This window comes from Sporobolomyces koalae (assembly GCF_050403365.1).
Source record: "Sporobolomyces koalae JCM15063 DNA, S_koalae_JCM15063T_v1_ctg29, whole genome shotgun sequence".
Taxonomy (NCBI): Eukaryota; Fungi; Basidiomycota; class Microbotryomycetes; order Sporidiobolales; family Sporidiobolaceae; genus Sporobolomyces; species Sporobolomyces koalae.
In genome coordinates, this window is record NW_027481742.1 from 38,734 (window position 1) to 51,871 (window position 13,138).

Genomic DNA, 13,138 nt, shown 5'->3' on the forward strand with positions numbered 1-13,138 from the left:
CCTCACAGTACTGCGAGATTGTGCCCGAGAAGCTCGCGCGGGATCCCTGCGAGCCGCGAGCGGTCTCGGAAGAACGCAATCGCGCGCGCAATCTTTGAATCTTGCGTCTCACTTTGCCTTTTTACTCCGACTCCGCTTCTCGCATCCTGAACTCGAAGGCGGGATCGTACATTCTAGCACGACCTGTACCGGTCCATCTCTGGTTGTACCGACGCGGTACCCTCGCTTGACCCCCACCTCGCGCACTCTCGGCTTCTCGCCAACCTCGATCTCTCAGCTCTTGCCCATTCTCAGAACGCCACAAGCCTTGCGCTGGCTTGTCCGATCGATAGGTGATCGCGCACGAGTGAGATGGACTCGATCTCGCCGTACTGCTCGACGCCATCTGCCCCCTCCCACAAACCTGCTGTCTCACCGACCCGACCGATCGCGCACGCTCTCGCCACAGATTACTCACAGCAAACGACAGCGACGACACAATTCCTGCCGACCCCGACCTCGCTCCCAACGCTCAACTGCTACGATCGCGTCGGTGACGAACGCTCGTGTGCTGCGCTCCGTGCCTCGGCACCGACGGTCGTGCTCGAGGCGCACTCGGAACCCGAGCCGACTGCACTCGAGAGAACGTTGGAACCGCGATCCGACACGCTGGACGCCGGCGAAAGCGAAATTGGGGGCGGACTGCCGTTCGAGATGGAGATAGACGTCGAAGCGCAGGATGTCGTCGCGAGGGATCCCGTTGAAACGTTTCGCGTCGAGTGAGCGCTCTCCTTTCAGTACCGGCTGGCATCCCAGGTGACTGACTCGTCTGCTATCGCTTCAAAGCGCGATCCAACTTTACTCTTCCATGGCGCCGGCGTTCAACGATTCGGCATTTAGCAGTTCTCATCGGCCCCATCGCATCGCGCGGGCTCGATACGCATCCTCCGAGTCCCCCTCTTCGCCGCCGCCATTTTCGACATCTGCTCTGCGCGATCAGATCGAAGATGTCCCTTCGACCCACAAGCGCAGTTTCTCGCATGTATCGTCCTCGACTTCTTCCGCAATCGATCCGGACGCGCGCACAGCTGCATTCACCGCTCTGCCTGTCTCTCCTCGCTCTGGACATCGCGAGGTCTCTCCTGAGCACCTTTCGGCTCTTGCCTCTGTTTCCTCGAGCGACCATCATCCGCTCTTCAGCTCGACCCCGCTCGTCACGGCGAGTTCTTCTCGCAGGTCATTGACAAGTCCACCCGCTCATGGACGCTCACGAACGCATTCTTTCGAGCCTCAGCGTGCCAGTGCAGTCCACGTCAGTGGCAGGCGGGATCTCCTGTCAGTCGCTCGAGAATCGCAGGATGTCGGCGAAGAGCATCGCGGTTCGAACCTCAGGAGACGCTCGCCTGCATCGTCTAGCAACAGGGCAGCCGGGGCTGGGCTTGAGCGCGAGCGAGGCGGAAGCAAACGAAGACGAGCGTCGACACTTCTACCCGGAGCATTTGATGCCACAGAGTCTTCGGTCAACCTAGCAATGACCACTCATCAGGGGTCACAGTCCTTCGCGCCGGCACTTGGAAGATTTCCCGCGCAAGCTCAACCCGTCGCGCCCGTTTTGTCTCGTTCGACAAGTGCTGCAGCTGCAAGCTCAGGTTCAAACGACGAGCCTGGAACGCGTCAGCTCAGGGCGGCCCGAGCTCGACTTGGCTTTGTTGGACTTGACGTCTCTCAAGCTTCGTCATCTTCCTTGATCGATTTTACAGTTGCGGATAGCGAAGCGGGAGCAAGACAGGCCGGTTCGCGCCATGCGTTTAGTCGCCTTCCACCTTGGTGGCGGTCGAGCGCTTCGTCTCTGCCCGCAAGCGATCGACCAGCTCTCCCTTCCCTCACAGACAGCCTCGCGATCGGCACTTCGACTTCATTCCTCGCCACATCTCCTCTCGCCTCGCGTTCGGTCACTTCGGAGCAGATCGCTTCGACAACTGCACTTCGGCCTCGACCTTCCCGTTCGATCGGTTTCTCCGAGCTGTTGACAACTTTCTCTCAAGAAGAGCAGCATCATACCCTCGACTCGAGCCGACTGCACCGGGAAGGGGACGCAATCCTGCGCGAGGCCGAGGAGACCCTGAGAGCTCGCGAAGCAGTCCTGCTGGAGGCTGACGAGACGACCCGACGAGCGAGCAGGCTCTTGTTCGAGGACCGCCAGGATCGCGAGCGGGAGCGCAGAATCAACACTCTGCCGGATGTGGGTACATTGCCGGAGCCCGCCGAACTCGCTGCTCGACCCGTCATCGGAATGAGGATTGGCGAAGGATGGCCAGCCACTACGACGACTCCGGGTGATCAGCCCGACCCTACCCATTCAAGACCCTCTCCCTTGTTCTCGTCGCTTCCGTCTCCGCTAGCGACAGAAGATCTCGACTTGGAGACTACGGTGCCGATTGGCAACAGTTCACGGACCCGACAGTTTTTGAGCTCACTCCGTTCCCGACGACCCCGAGTGACTAGGGACTCTATCAATGACACTGCACTCGATTCTCTCGAGAATGCAGTGTCGTCCGGATATGATGAAGAGGTCGAGCATCGTGCTGCCAATGACCTCAACCATCGACTCCTCGAACGGCGCAGGATATCGGCCAGCCTCGAACCTCCGACATCGGTAGAGGCACCGAGAACGGGACTTTGGGGCGAGACGCTTGTGAGCTCAAGCAGGAGTCGAATGCGCGGATTCACCGAGAGCCAGAACGAGCGATGGAGGCGGGGACAAGCGCCTCTGCCCGCTTCGGGAACGACGACAGCTACGTTCGTGGCGACAGTCTCTCGAGAAGCAGGTGGAGCTTCGGGCTCTCGCACGCCTCTCAACAATCAGTTCTCGTCACTCACTTCAGCGCAACCTCCTGCGATCGACCCCCACGCAACGCCGGCAGCTGCATTGACGTATTTCTCGCGTCGAAGTGATTCTCCTTCGCCTAGACGTTTGTCGCACCTGCCGAACTCTCGGAGAACCGCTATGTTGGAAGATGTAGGGGACACGACATCCGACAGCTCGACGCCTTCGATCAACGAACCCGAGTTGGGACCTTCGTCATCGACTGTCGCTCGCCCGGTCCCAAGACTATCTCTCCATTTCGCCGCACCAGCGGGTCCTTCCCTGTCTGCGCGACTTCGTCTCGGGTTCGATCGCGAAGATGAAGACGAAGACGCTTCTCGAGCGAACGGTGCGGTCGAGTCTGAGCCGCGATTGCCACTCATGCTGCCGAGTGGCAGCGAAGGGCGTAGGATGACTTTCCCGCACCCTGCTTACGCTGCGGGTAGGTCGGACAGTCTCGAAGCCGCCGAGGAAGGCCGAGCCCGAGGAGAGGAGGAAGCGAGGCACTGGACGGAGCGCTTCGGCCCCGATCAGATCGAATCTTCGGATGTAAGCCAGCTTGCTCTACTGGGCGAAATCGCGGGCTCTGATCTTCATTTGCGTCGCATGGAGCAGAGGCGCAACCACGAGGATTCACTGTTCACCTCGAGATTCGATCCTTTCGGCGATCTTCCGACGCCCCTCACCACGACATCGTCTGCTGATGCCCGCACTGGCGAAGAGCAGGCTGTGCAGAACGGCCCTGCTCCACCATCACTTGCCGACACTCTCTCGATGTACGGCACACGAAGTATTCCAAGAGACTCTGTCGGCTTGGGCCAAGCCGACACCAACCCGGTCCTGCGCCGTCGACACTCAAGACCAGCGTATGAGGCTGCTGCTGAGGTCTCTCAGACGACGACGTCGGAACGCTACCAAGAATCACATGATCGACTACTTCGACAACGGCAACTCGCTGCTATGAGACGGGAGCGGGCGCTCATGCGTGGCTTGCTCGACGACGCAAATCGATCCGGGGATGGACCGATATCTGACTCTGAGAGCGACCGGTCCAGCAGGCGAGTACCTTGGCGAGACATCGAGCAAGGTCTCGAACGACGTTCGGAAGCAAGTCCGCCTCGTTCTCCCAACTTCAGGCGCAGAGGTCTCGGCGAATTCTTCCGCGGTCTTGGAGCTGGTGGCCGACTCATCTCGATCTTCGACGAGGAATACGGCGCTTTCTTTGGACGCGACGCTCTCGCACTTGATTCGCGGAACTATCTCGTACGCTGCACCGCCCTGCGCTTCATCCTGTTACGATTACAGAATTGACTCGAAACTTTTCCTGGTGATATAGGAGGACGACGAGTTCGATGCGTCCTACGAAGGACTGTTGCGCCTCTCGGCTCAAATTGGCGACGTCAAACCGAAAGGGATCGGCGCCGAAGCACTTGCGCGTCTGCGCACATTCCCGTACTCGCAGTGGCCGTACATCGAGCACGCTTCGAGCAAGAGCGAAGTTCCGATCGCGAGCACGAGCGCGAGCCTGATTGGAGTCGACAAGCCTCAGTTTGCCCGCAAAGGGATCGAGAAGGAGGAGCGCTGCGGGATTTGCCTCATGGTCCGGTTACCTGTCTAGAAGAACTCTTGCTAGCTCTCGTTCTAACCGAATTACGATCTGTGCGCAGGACTACGAGGAAGAAGACGACATTGCGCTCGCACACTGCTCCCACGGCTTTCATGCCGAATGCCTCAAGGTTCGCTCTTCGTTTCGAACGTGCATGATGTCCCCGCAATACTGATGTTTCGAATCTCATGTAGGCTTGGCTCAAGGATCACGGCAGCTGTCCGTGCGTTGACTTTATCTTGCTTTGTGTTTCGCTTTGACCTCTCGACTGATGGAATCGCTCGTCTTGTCTCGCGCAGCGTTTGTCGGAGAGACCACACAGCTTGACGTGGTCCGTAGTATTCTGCGCTGTACCTATCTTTCGAATTCTCTATAGCTATTTCCTGTTGCTTGTCGCCTACTTTTCGTCTTCTGTATCCCGTCCACTGTATTTCCCGGCTTTCTCTGATCAATGGTGTAACACCACGTGCAAGGCTGTATTCTAGGCAATTGAGCGTGTATACATCGATGTCAGCTCGCAATTTTTTTGCGTCATTGACATCTCTTGCTTAATTGTCCGGTTGCGCGCCTCTCACTCTCACAGATCGCCACCTCTGGCCACTCACATGAAGCGCTCGACTTCGATAGCTCGGCATGCTACTGTGAGAATCGCCTGCGTAGCGCCTCGTCCGCGAGTCGTTCCGCCGACGCGATCACTCAACTCTGCGCCATCTCAAGTGGGGGATACTCAGCTGCATGGGATCGGGAGACGCCACTTTCTGATGGATATCATGGGAGTCTTGTCCAAGTGAGTTGTTATTGCATGCTTGGTCATCTTCCAACTGTCTGTGACGAGTGACTCATTCGGCGTCATTGCGATCCTGGACAGCCCTGCCGAGACAGTGAGATCCCTCTCTGAAGCGAAACACCAAGTCGAAGAGATGCAACAGGAGCTCAAAGATGCCAAGGAACGGTCCCAGAGTGAGTTTCAATCCCGTATCCAATACTTGTTCCTACGGCGTGCTCAGACCCGTCATTTTCGAAAACCCCAGTCCCGGCTTCACACACGTTCTCTCCGCTTCCAGGGTTTTTCGATCGTCCAAACGAGATCAAAGCGATCGAGCGTGCGCTTGGATCGATCCCTTCGTTCACCGTCCTCTTCGGGGCCAGTTCAGTCGGCAAAACGGCTCTCCTGCGTCAAGTGCTCTCGAATTCGGATCGTTACCATGTCCTGCATTTCGACTTGCGCATCGCAGGTTTTGCAGACCTCCCGTCGTTGTACTTCTCGCTCGCGCAGCAGCTAGAATCGTACTTTGCCGTCTTGCCGGAACAAATGGGCGCCGAGTGGGGCTGGGACATCTTTGAGAAAGAATCGTGGGCGTTCAAGGCAAGTTCAAGCTACGAGAATCGCTTCGTGCAAGTCTCAGCAAGACTGACTCGAAAACAAAAATGCACGTTTGCGCGGTTTTTTAGCACGATCGCCTCGAAGTAGCGAAGCGGGTCGAGAACGGCGGTCAAGTCAAGACGAGCGACATTGCGAGACTCATGGAGATGCTGCAGTCTTCACTGCTGACCTACTGGGAGTACGTCGCTAGTCATCGCCGTCCTCCCGACCTGATGTGAAGATGTTGACGCACGGCTGCGGGTGACAGTTTCAAGCCTATGCTCGAAGCGGATAGGAAAAGGCTCGAAGAGGAAAAGAAGAACCCCGCGAAGCAGGACAATGCGGCTCAAACGCTTGCGACTCCGCCTCCAGAATCACCTGTCAATGGCGCGCGCGATCCTGCGGAAGCGCGAGTGCAAGCCACGGCGGTACCGAAGCCTGACCAGAGCAACAAAACGCTGCACGAGGCAAGAAGCCTCGGTGATAAGCTCGAAAGCACCTCGAAGCCAAAAGCGGATGACAACCTTTCTAAGGAAGACCGCAAACCACGTAACAAGAAAATCCCGGTCATCTTTTTTGACGAAGTGAGCCGGTTGCCTTAGGTAGATCAAGCAGTCAGCAGTAGCTAACCGTAAATCGAGTCACTCTAGGCTCACAAGCTCCCAGCTCTGATTCAAGCTGACGAGTAAGTACACAAACTCCTCGTCTCGCTGTTCGAATCCTTCTTGAACTCACTTTCAATATTCAATACAACGCAGTGCGATGAAGGCGATTCTCGATTCATTGATTGTACTCACGAAGCAAGATCGTCTTGCCCATACGATGCTGGCAACGAGCGATCCCTTCTTCATGTGAGGCAACAACATCCTCGAATCCTTCGATTATCCGGACTGTTCCTCACCTTACTCTAATTGCAGGACTTGGTTACGAGCATGGAACACTGCTCAACATTGTCAGATCATTTCTGTTGGTGACTGCTCGAAGGCGGAAGCGAAGCGCTTCTTCGAACATGCGCTTGTGGAGCAAGTGCCAGAGAAGATGAGGTCCCGGTATAACTTCGAGGAGCTTTATCAAGCCTTCGGCGGTAAATTCGCCCATTTATCTGACTATAGTACGTCCAAGATGTGAACTACATTTCACTATGATTGGCCTTATCCTGACTCTGAGTCTGCTCGTGGTTATAGCGACAGAATTCGTCAACAACGGTGGCGACTTGCCAATCCTCAATTCCTCCCACTTCCTTCAAGCCCATGCTCTGCTCAACCTCCAGCTCATCCACGCCCGTCCATCGGAGCACTCGAATGCGGATGGCGCAGGCTCGAATACATCTGCGTCTGGCTTCCGGATCTATTCCCCGCTGCGAAAGTCGGTACCGGCCCCGGTCGAGTCAGACTCGGCAGAATTTTCGGTTCAGGATCTCCTGACCGTCATGAGCCGGTTGGCACCAGGCAAACGAGATGCGCTACCTTACTTTGCGCTTTGTCGCGAACTAGGCGCAACTGTCGTCGATGGACTCGTCAAAGCGAGGATCCTCGAATTGAGATGGAGTACAACGGTGACGGAGGAAGGAGAGCCCACGAGTGTGCTCGACACGAAGAGAGAGAAGACTGCGGGTGCTGTAGTCGTTCCGGTGACACCGATTATTCGGTTCGCTATGGGACGAGTGCTGGAAGAATGGAAAGACGAGCTCAAGTCGCGTGATTGATGCGGCATCTTCTGACTCTTCCATCGTTTATAGTATTTGTGTTACTTGTTGTTGCACTGCATATTCCTTGCCTGAATTCCATGCTGTAACATGTTCGACCCTGTCCGTTCGCTAATCCATCCCTTCCATCTATGCAGAATGTGTCTCTCCTCCTCAGACTGCCGATGCGTTGACTCCCACCTCTCTCCATAGGTCGAGTACGCGTTCGTCGTTGCGCGATGCAGCTCGAGCGACGAATCGAAGCATCCAAAACCGCCCTCATTTCGAGCACGTGTCGTCGGCACGCTATGAAAGCTGCGAGGTCGGCTCAGCCTGGTCGACAGACGGAGTGTCGCTTTGCTCGTAGCGCGTCTGAGCATTCCCGCAGTGCTCCGCTTCGTCTCATCTTTTCTCTCCCATTGAGCATTCGATCCTCCTGCCTTCGTCGCTAAATTGGACATGTTGAACTCTTGTTTCTCGCTGCCGAAACCTCCTCTCCAGCTGCGCTTGTTCCGCTCGTTGGACGTTTGAAGGGTCTCCACAGCGTCTACAGCGGGACCTTCAAGGAGAAGATCAAGTAAAGCATTGCGAGTTTCCCGATAAGACGACAAGTCGGATCCGGTCGGACCTCGTGCTTGCAACCGTCTAGTAATCGACGGTCTCATTTGATCTTGACGCGATCCATTCGACGGTTTTGACGGAGACTTGGAGGGTCTCAGGGGAGGCGAGGAAGTGACAAAATCATTTGTATCTGTGCGCTGGCCTTTTGCGCTCAAACCCGAGGACAACGTTTTCTGCAAGTGGAGGGCGTTCATTCCGTCCCGCCTCGGAATCAAGGCGGTGAAGGATGAACTCGAATCGAATGGCGGATCGACGGATAGTGGGCTCGTCAAGTCTTGAGCGGATCCCTGGGAAAGTTTGCTCGGAGCTTTTGTACGCTCATACGAGTGCCCACGTTCAACGGAAGGAGGATCGGATTGGTGGCTACGTGTATGACTTTGTTTGTGATCTATGCGTGGTATGACGGATCCGCAGGCGACTACTTCTTTCTCTGGTTTCCGCACAAACAAGCTCGGAGGTTAAGGTCAGGCTGTTTAGGCATGAGAGCATGGGCGGGCTCACCTTTCGCTTTGATGTTTGTGGCAGTCGAGGATCCGGAAAAGTCGTGTGCGGTGACGGCAAGGACGAGCGGAGCAGGTTTGCGCCGCGCACCAGCCCGAACGTTGGCAGACGCCACCGGTCTCAAAGGCGTATGCCCGGTGCTGAACCGATCACTGTCCGTAGTAACGGGTCGTCGGGTTTGCCGCTGTATGTCTCGCGGATTATCGACGCCGGTACCGAATACATTGTGTCGGCTTGAAGGTGCGGCGTCCGAGCCTGAAGGTTGCGAAGAAGGAGTATCTCCAAGCTTGCCGGATCTGGCCTTTCCTACCCGACTCATGTTCCTGCTCCAGATCTGACGCAAAGCAGTTGAGGGGCTCCGATAAACTTTGGCTGATATCGGAGTCGCAGCGAGGTGTGAGTTTTGTTGCCGCTTCGCAGCGGACGAGGTGGACCGGCTCGCAATCTGGTGTCCGGTTACCGTCTTTTGATACTCGGCAGATTCAAGTAGTGTGTGAAGTAGGGGGAACTGGGAGCGGGGAAGCGGGACGCCGGATTCATGGGAAGACGAGCACAACCCCTCGGCGATATACAGCGTAGCCATCTCGAGGTCGAGGAAGCTAGCGTGCTGGGACAATGGGTTGGTAATGCGTAGAGAAAGCAAAGCTGCACAAGGAAGCACCATGCAGAAAGACCGGTCCGGATGCCGCCGAGAGGAGCTCAGGCCCCCAAGACGGACGCTCTCGAGCCTCTCTGCTCTCGGACCCTGCAATTTCCAAAGGCACACAGTGAGTAGCCTTAGAGGGAGCCAAAATGCTTGAATAGGAACTACAACAGCGAAGAAACAAATGAAGCCTACAAAACATATCAATAATTTAGTCGAAACACGGTATACAAGCAAGCTCGGACGCTCAAACCGGACGAATGTGCTGGTCGACGCGGGCGGCGGACTGTGCAACTCCAATTGTCGCGCCTGAATCCAGATTGCTAGCGGATTTTCGATGACTCGAAATCGAGCCCTCTTCGTCCCGGACCCTGGGTTCATGCTTGCTCTGCGTCTTGCCCCGATTCTCGTCTCTCCTCTCCTCGTCCTCTTCGTCATCATCATCATCATCGTCATCATCATCATCGTCGTCTTCTGTGTATTCCGTCCACTCGGAGCCGGTGCCGGAGATGCCTGTCTCGACATCTCTCGTATCTTGGGTCCATTGACCGACTTGTGAAGGTGCGGTCTCTTCGCCAGAGACGGCAAACACGTGCGCAGACCGACCGTACTGAGCCGAAGTCGTCGTGTCCGCGTTGATCGACGATCTCTTCTTCGTCCCGGCCTGGTTTGTATTCGTAGAGGGCAGGTCGACTTCGGCTCCGATTGTCCAGCGTGTCGTCGTTTTGATCGGCCCAGCGTAATGTTCTGCGAAACCGAGCAACAGCCTCGTCAGACTAGGATTGTTGAGCGAGAGCATGGGAAGACTTACTGTTGCCATACAGAATCCACGCAAGCGATGCGAGCAATGACACGCCCACCCAAACGGCCGCAGCATATGAAGCGGTCACTGCAGAGAACTGGATCAGTCGGGGAAGACCTGCGAGAGAGAGCGGATCTTGCTGGGCTTACGGGAAGTGACGGGGTAGCCCGTGGGCAGGCACACCATGACGATAAAGACACAACAAAACAATGCGGCTGCAAACGCACAAGGTCTGCTGGCGCGGCGGAGAGTCCACTGGGCTCTGCCATCGCCTCGGAGCACGTCTTTCGGGCAGAATAAATAGATCGTGATGGGAATTGACCACGAGAGAACGACCGAAATTCCTGCGCCTTCGAGGAGCGTTGTCGCAAAAATGTGAGAGTCGATGGCGAGGAAGAGAAGAGTCGGAACTGCGATGGCGATCGTCACCCAGATTGCCGGTAAAGGTTGCTTGTGATCTGAGCTGAGTCGCCGGAAAAACGCCGAAAATGGCAGGGCGGATTCGCGTGCCAATGCCCAGATGAAACGGCTCGTCGCAAGGAGTTGCGCCACATTCTGGAAGACGAGCGAAATGAGAACGAGGACAAGGACCATCACGGTGTATCGACGCGGAAGCGAATTGTCGATGAGCGCGATCGAAGCTTGCAGATCCGGTCGAAGTCCAACCGGGTCGACAGTCTGGATTCGGGTGCTGCATCAGCTTCCGCGATTGCGTGAATCGAGCCAGAGAACAGACCTACAGCGAGGAGGACGCAGATAGAGACCCAACCCATCAGGTAGGTCGCGGCAACACTCCAAAACATGGCCAAGGGGACTGTGCGTGACGGTCTGATCGTATCTTCAGCCATGTGAGCAGACGCCTCCATACCGGTCGCGACACACGTCAGAACCCAACCTGTCGAGAGACTGATGAGCCAACAGCGGATGCTCGGAACTGAGAGATTCCTCCTCTTACCCAGCATGTAAACGTAACCTTTACTTTCGAAACCTGTCGTGTTGAAGTAGCTAGTGAATACGTAGGTAGCCGTTCTATAGCGAGGGACAGATCGTCAGATACGCTGCTACCGTTGGAATGCATCCTCACAAGAATCGCTTACCTGACTTTCGTCGAGTGCACGAGAAGCGTCACATTGATGATCACAAATGCGACCATGATGAACCAGCCTCCACAGCGCCACAGCCATGGCGAACGAGACAGCTTCGACGAGTTGACCAGTGCCGCGAAAATGCAGATCGCCTATTCGTGCATGTCACGAAAGGATCAGTGGTCTTGGCAGCAGACAGGCAAGAGGTGTGCTAGGTCCGGAAAAAAGCGTACCCAACATATCGCTACTGTCACCCAGAAGGAATACTCCTTGCTGGTGAAAATAGCAACGACGCCAAGCAGATTGTGGGCGAGCTGCCAGGTAATGATGATCTACACATCAAAGACATCCAAGCACATCAGCAAGCGCTTCTCGAAATGCAAGGTGTGTAGGGACGTACTTGAAGCAGTATATGGCTGCACAGGAGGAAACTTCCGGTCATCCAACTCAGATACCGCGCCCATGGGTCGAGGCTTTTGAGGCTGCGGCTCAGCCTGAACACCCATGTGAACATGGCTCCGGCAACAGGCCAGGTCGACACCATCTCGCCGAGAACCGCAGCGATCGCACACATGAACAAGCCCGAAAGTGGCCATGCGACGGCGTACATGCTCCCTCCTCCGGTCTGAAGCGCCGTAAGGACACCCAGGACAGTTCCTGTCACACGACAATCCGAGGTCAGATTTGAAGCGGCGGCAATAGACCGACTCTTGCCCGCGCTCAACGTACCTGGCAAACCCCCAATATTGCATAGCGAAATGCCGAAACTAGCCCAGAAATCGTAATCTCGTAGCAGTTCCTCTTCGAATCCTAGCGCAGCCAACCGTTTCTTGTCTGGATTTTTACGCGTCGTGAACGAACTCTTCCAACTTCGGATCGTCGCGGTCGGGTCGAACCCATGACCGCCGCCGCCACCGCTCGAAGTGCCACCACTCGCGACGCCCGTCTCTTTCTCGTCTCCGACGGTCGAGACTCGATCGAGCGTCGAAAAAACAGGACGCCGACCCTCTGCGGGCGACAACAGGGTAGGGGGTTGGTCTGACAGGGTCGAGGGCGTTTCGAGAGAAGCGGAATGTGCGAGTTGTGGGGCGTAAGTCGTCAGAAGGGGCGGACTTCCAGGAGAGGCCGTGCGAGACAGCGTTGTATGTATCGAGGGCGAGAAAGACAAGGTCGGGACGTCGCTGCCGTTCGAAGAATGTATTCGCGCAGGCGAGGGTCGTTTCAGGATCGAATGCAGCGTGCGTGGCGACGCAGGGGGCGGACTCGATTGAGACGCTGTGGAAGAAGATGTCGCAACCGGTGCGGGGGTCTGCAGAGGTGGTGGCGCAGGAGGAGGAGTCGGGCGGAAGTCGTCGGCATTAGGATGGCCCGGAGTGGGACTGGCCATTCGCGCGAACGAGTTAATCCCTTCTGCCGTGCTCAGGCTCGAACCGTCCGAGTCACCGGACTCGTCCTCGTCGTCTCGATCCGACTCGTCCTGGTCGAGACTCCGACGGCGGCGGTTCGGATGCGAGCGAGTCGCGTGAACGGTGTCGAGTTCAACAGTCCACTCCCTCGCTCGACCTTTGCCCTTGCTGTCGCGTGTACCGAGGCCCGAGTCCGTCTCGCGCGTGCCGTACAGCTTGTCGCGCGCGAGCGAGTCCATCGTCCACACATTTCGCTTATCATTTCTCCGCGTTTTCGCCTCATTCGGCTGCGCAAGAGCGTCCAAATCCTCGAGGCTCGTTCGCGAGGTCGACTGGTGCAGTTGCGGCGGCTCTATTGGATGCTGTTCGAGGTGTATCGCCATCGGCAAAGCGAGGCGATCTTGCGGGTGGTTCGAGGATAAGGTTGCAATTGAAGCCAAGACCGTGGGGCAATGCGCAGCGGCGATCGAGACTCTTGAAATACGCGTAGGGTCGAGTCTCTATGATAGCGAACGTCTCAAAAGTCGACTGTCGAAGTTGCTGCAGTCTCTGCTTTGCGGATTTCGGGATTCGAAGTCGAGT

The 13,138-nt window shown here is 56.5% G+C and overlaps 3 protein-coding genes across 3 annotated transcripts; 2 read left to right on the top strand and 1 right to left on the bottom strand.

Moving 5' to 3' along the window:
• Positions 1-351: 351 nt before the first annotated feature.
• Positions 352-4,778, top strand: JCM15063_004462 (uncharacterized protein; the record flags this gene model as incomplete). Its single annotated transcript, XM_076679932.1, has 6 exons — positions 352-758; positions 826-4,108; positions 4,182-4,445; positions 4,513-4,581; positions 4,646-4,674; positions 4,751-4,778. 6 exons carry the CDS (start codon positions 352-354, stop codon positions 4,776-4,778), a joined length of 4,080 nt encoding a protein of 1,359 aa, XP_076532909.1.
• A 278-nt stretch (positions 4,779-5,056) lies between these two features.
• JCM15063_004463 (uncharacterized protein) lies at positions 5,057-7,519 on the top strand (the record flags this gene model as incomplete). Its single annotated transcript, XM_076679933.1, has 9 exons — positions 5,057-5,238; positions 5,320-5,411; positions 5,483-5,817; positions 5,904-6,013; positions 6,083-6,398; positions 6,465-6,499; positions 6,573-6,665; positions 6,732-6,925; positions 6,999-7,519. 9 exons carry the CDS (start codon positions 5,057-5,059, stop codon positions 7,517-7,519), a joined length of 1,878 nt encoding a protein of 625 aa, XP_076532910.1.
• Positions 7,520-9,510: 1,991 nt separating this feature from the next.
• Positions 9,511-12,939, bottom strand: JCM15063_004464 (uncharacterized protein; the record flags this gene model as incomplete). Its single annotated transcript, XM_076679934.1, has 9 exons — positions 9,511-10,010; positions 10,075-10,152; positions 10,215-10,743; positions 10,806-10,960; positions 11,021-11,094; positions 11,163-11,302; positions 11,384-11,482; positions 11,551-11,807; positions 11,880-12,939. The coding sequence occupies 9 exons, from the start codon at positions 12,937-12,939 to the stop codon at positions 9,511-9,513; spliced, it is 2,892 nt and encodes a 963-aa protein (XP_076532911.1).
• Positions 12,940-13,138: the final 199 nt, after the last annotated feature.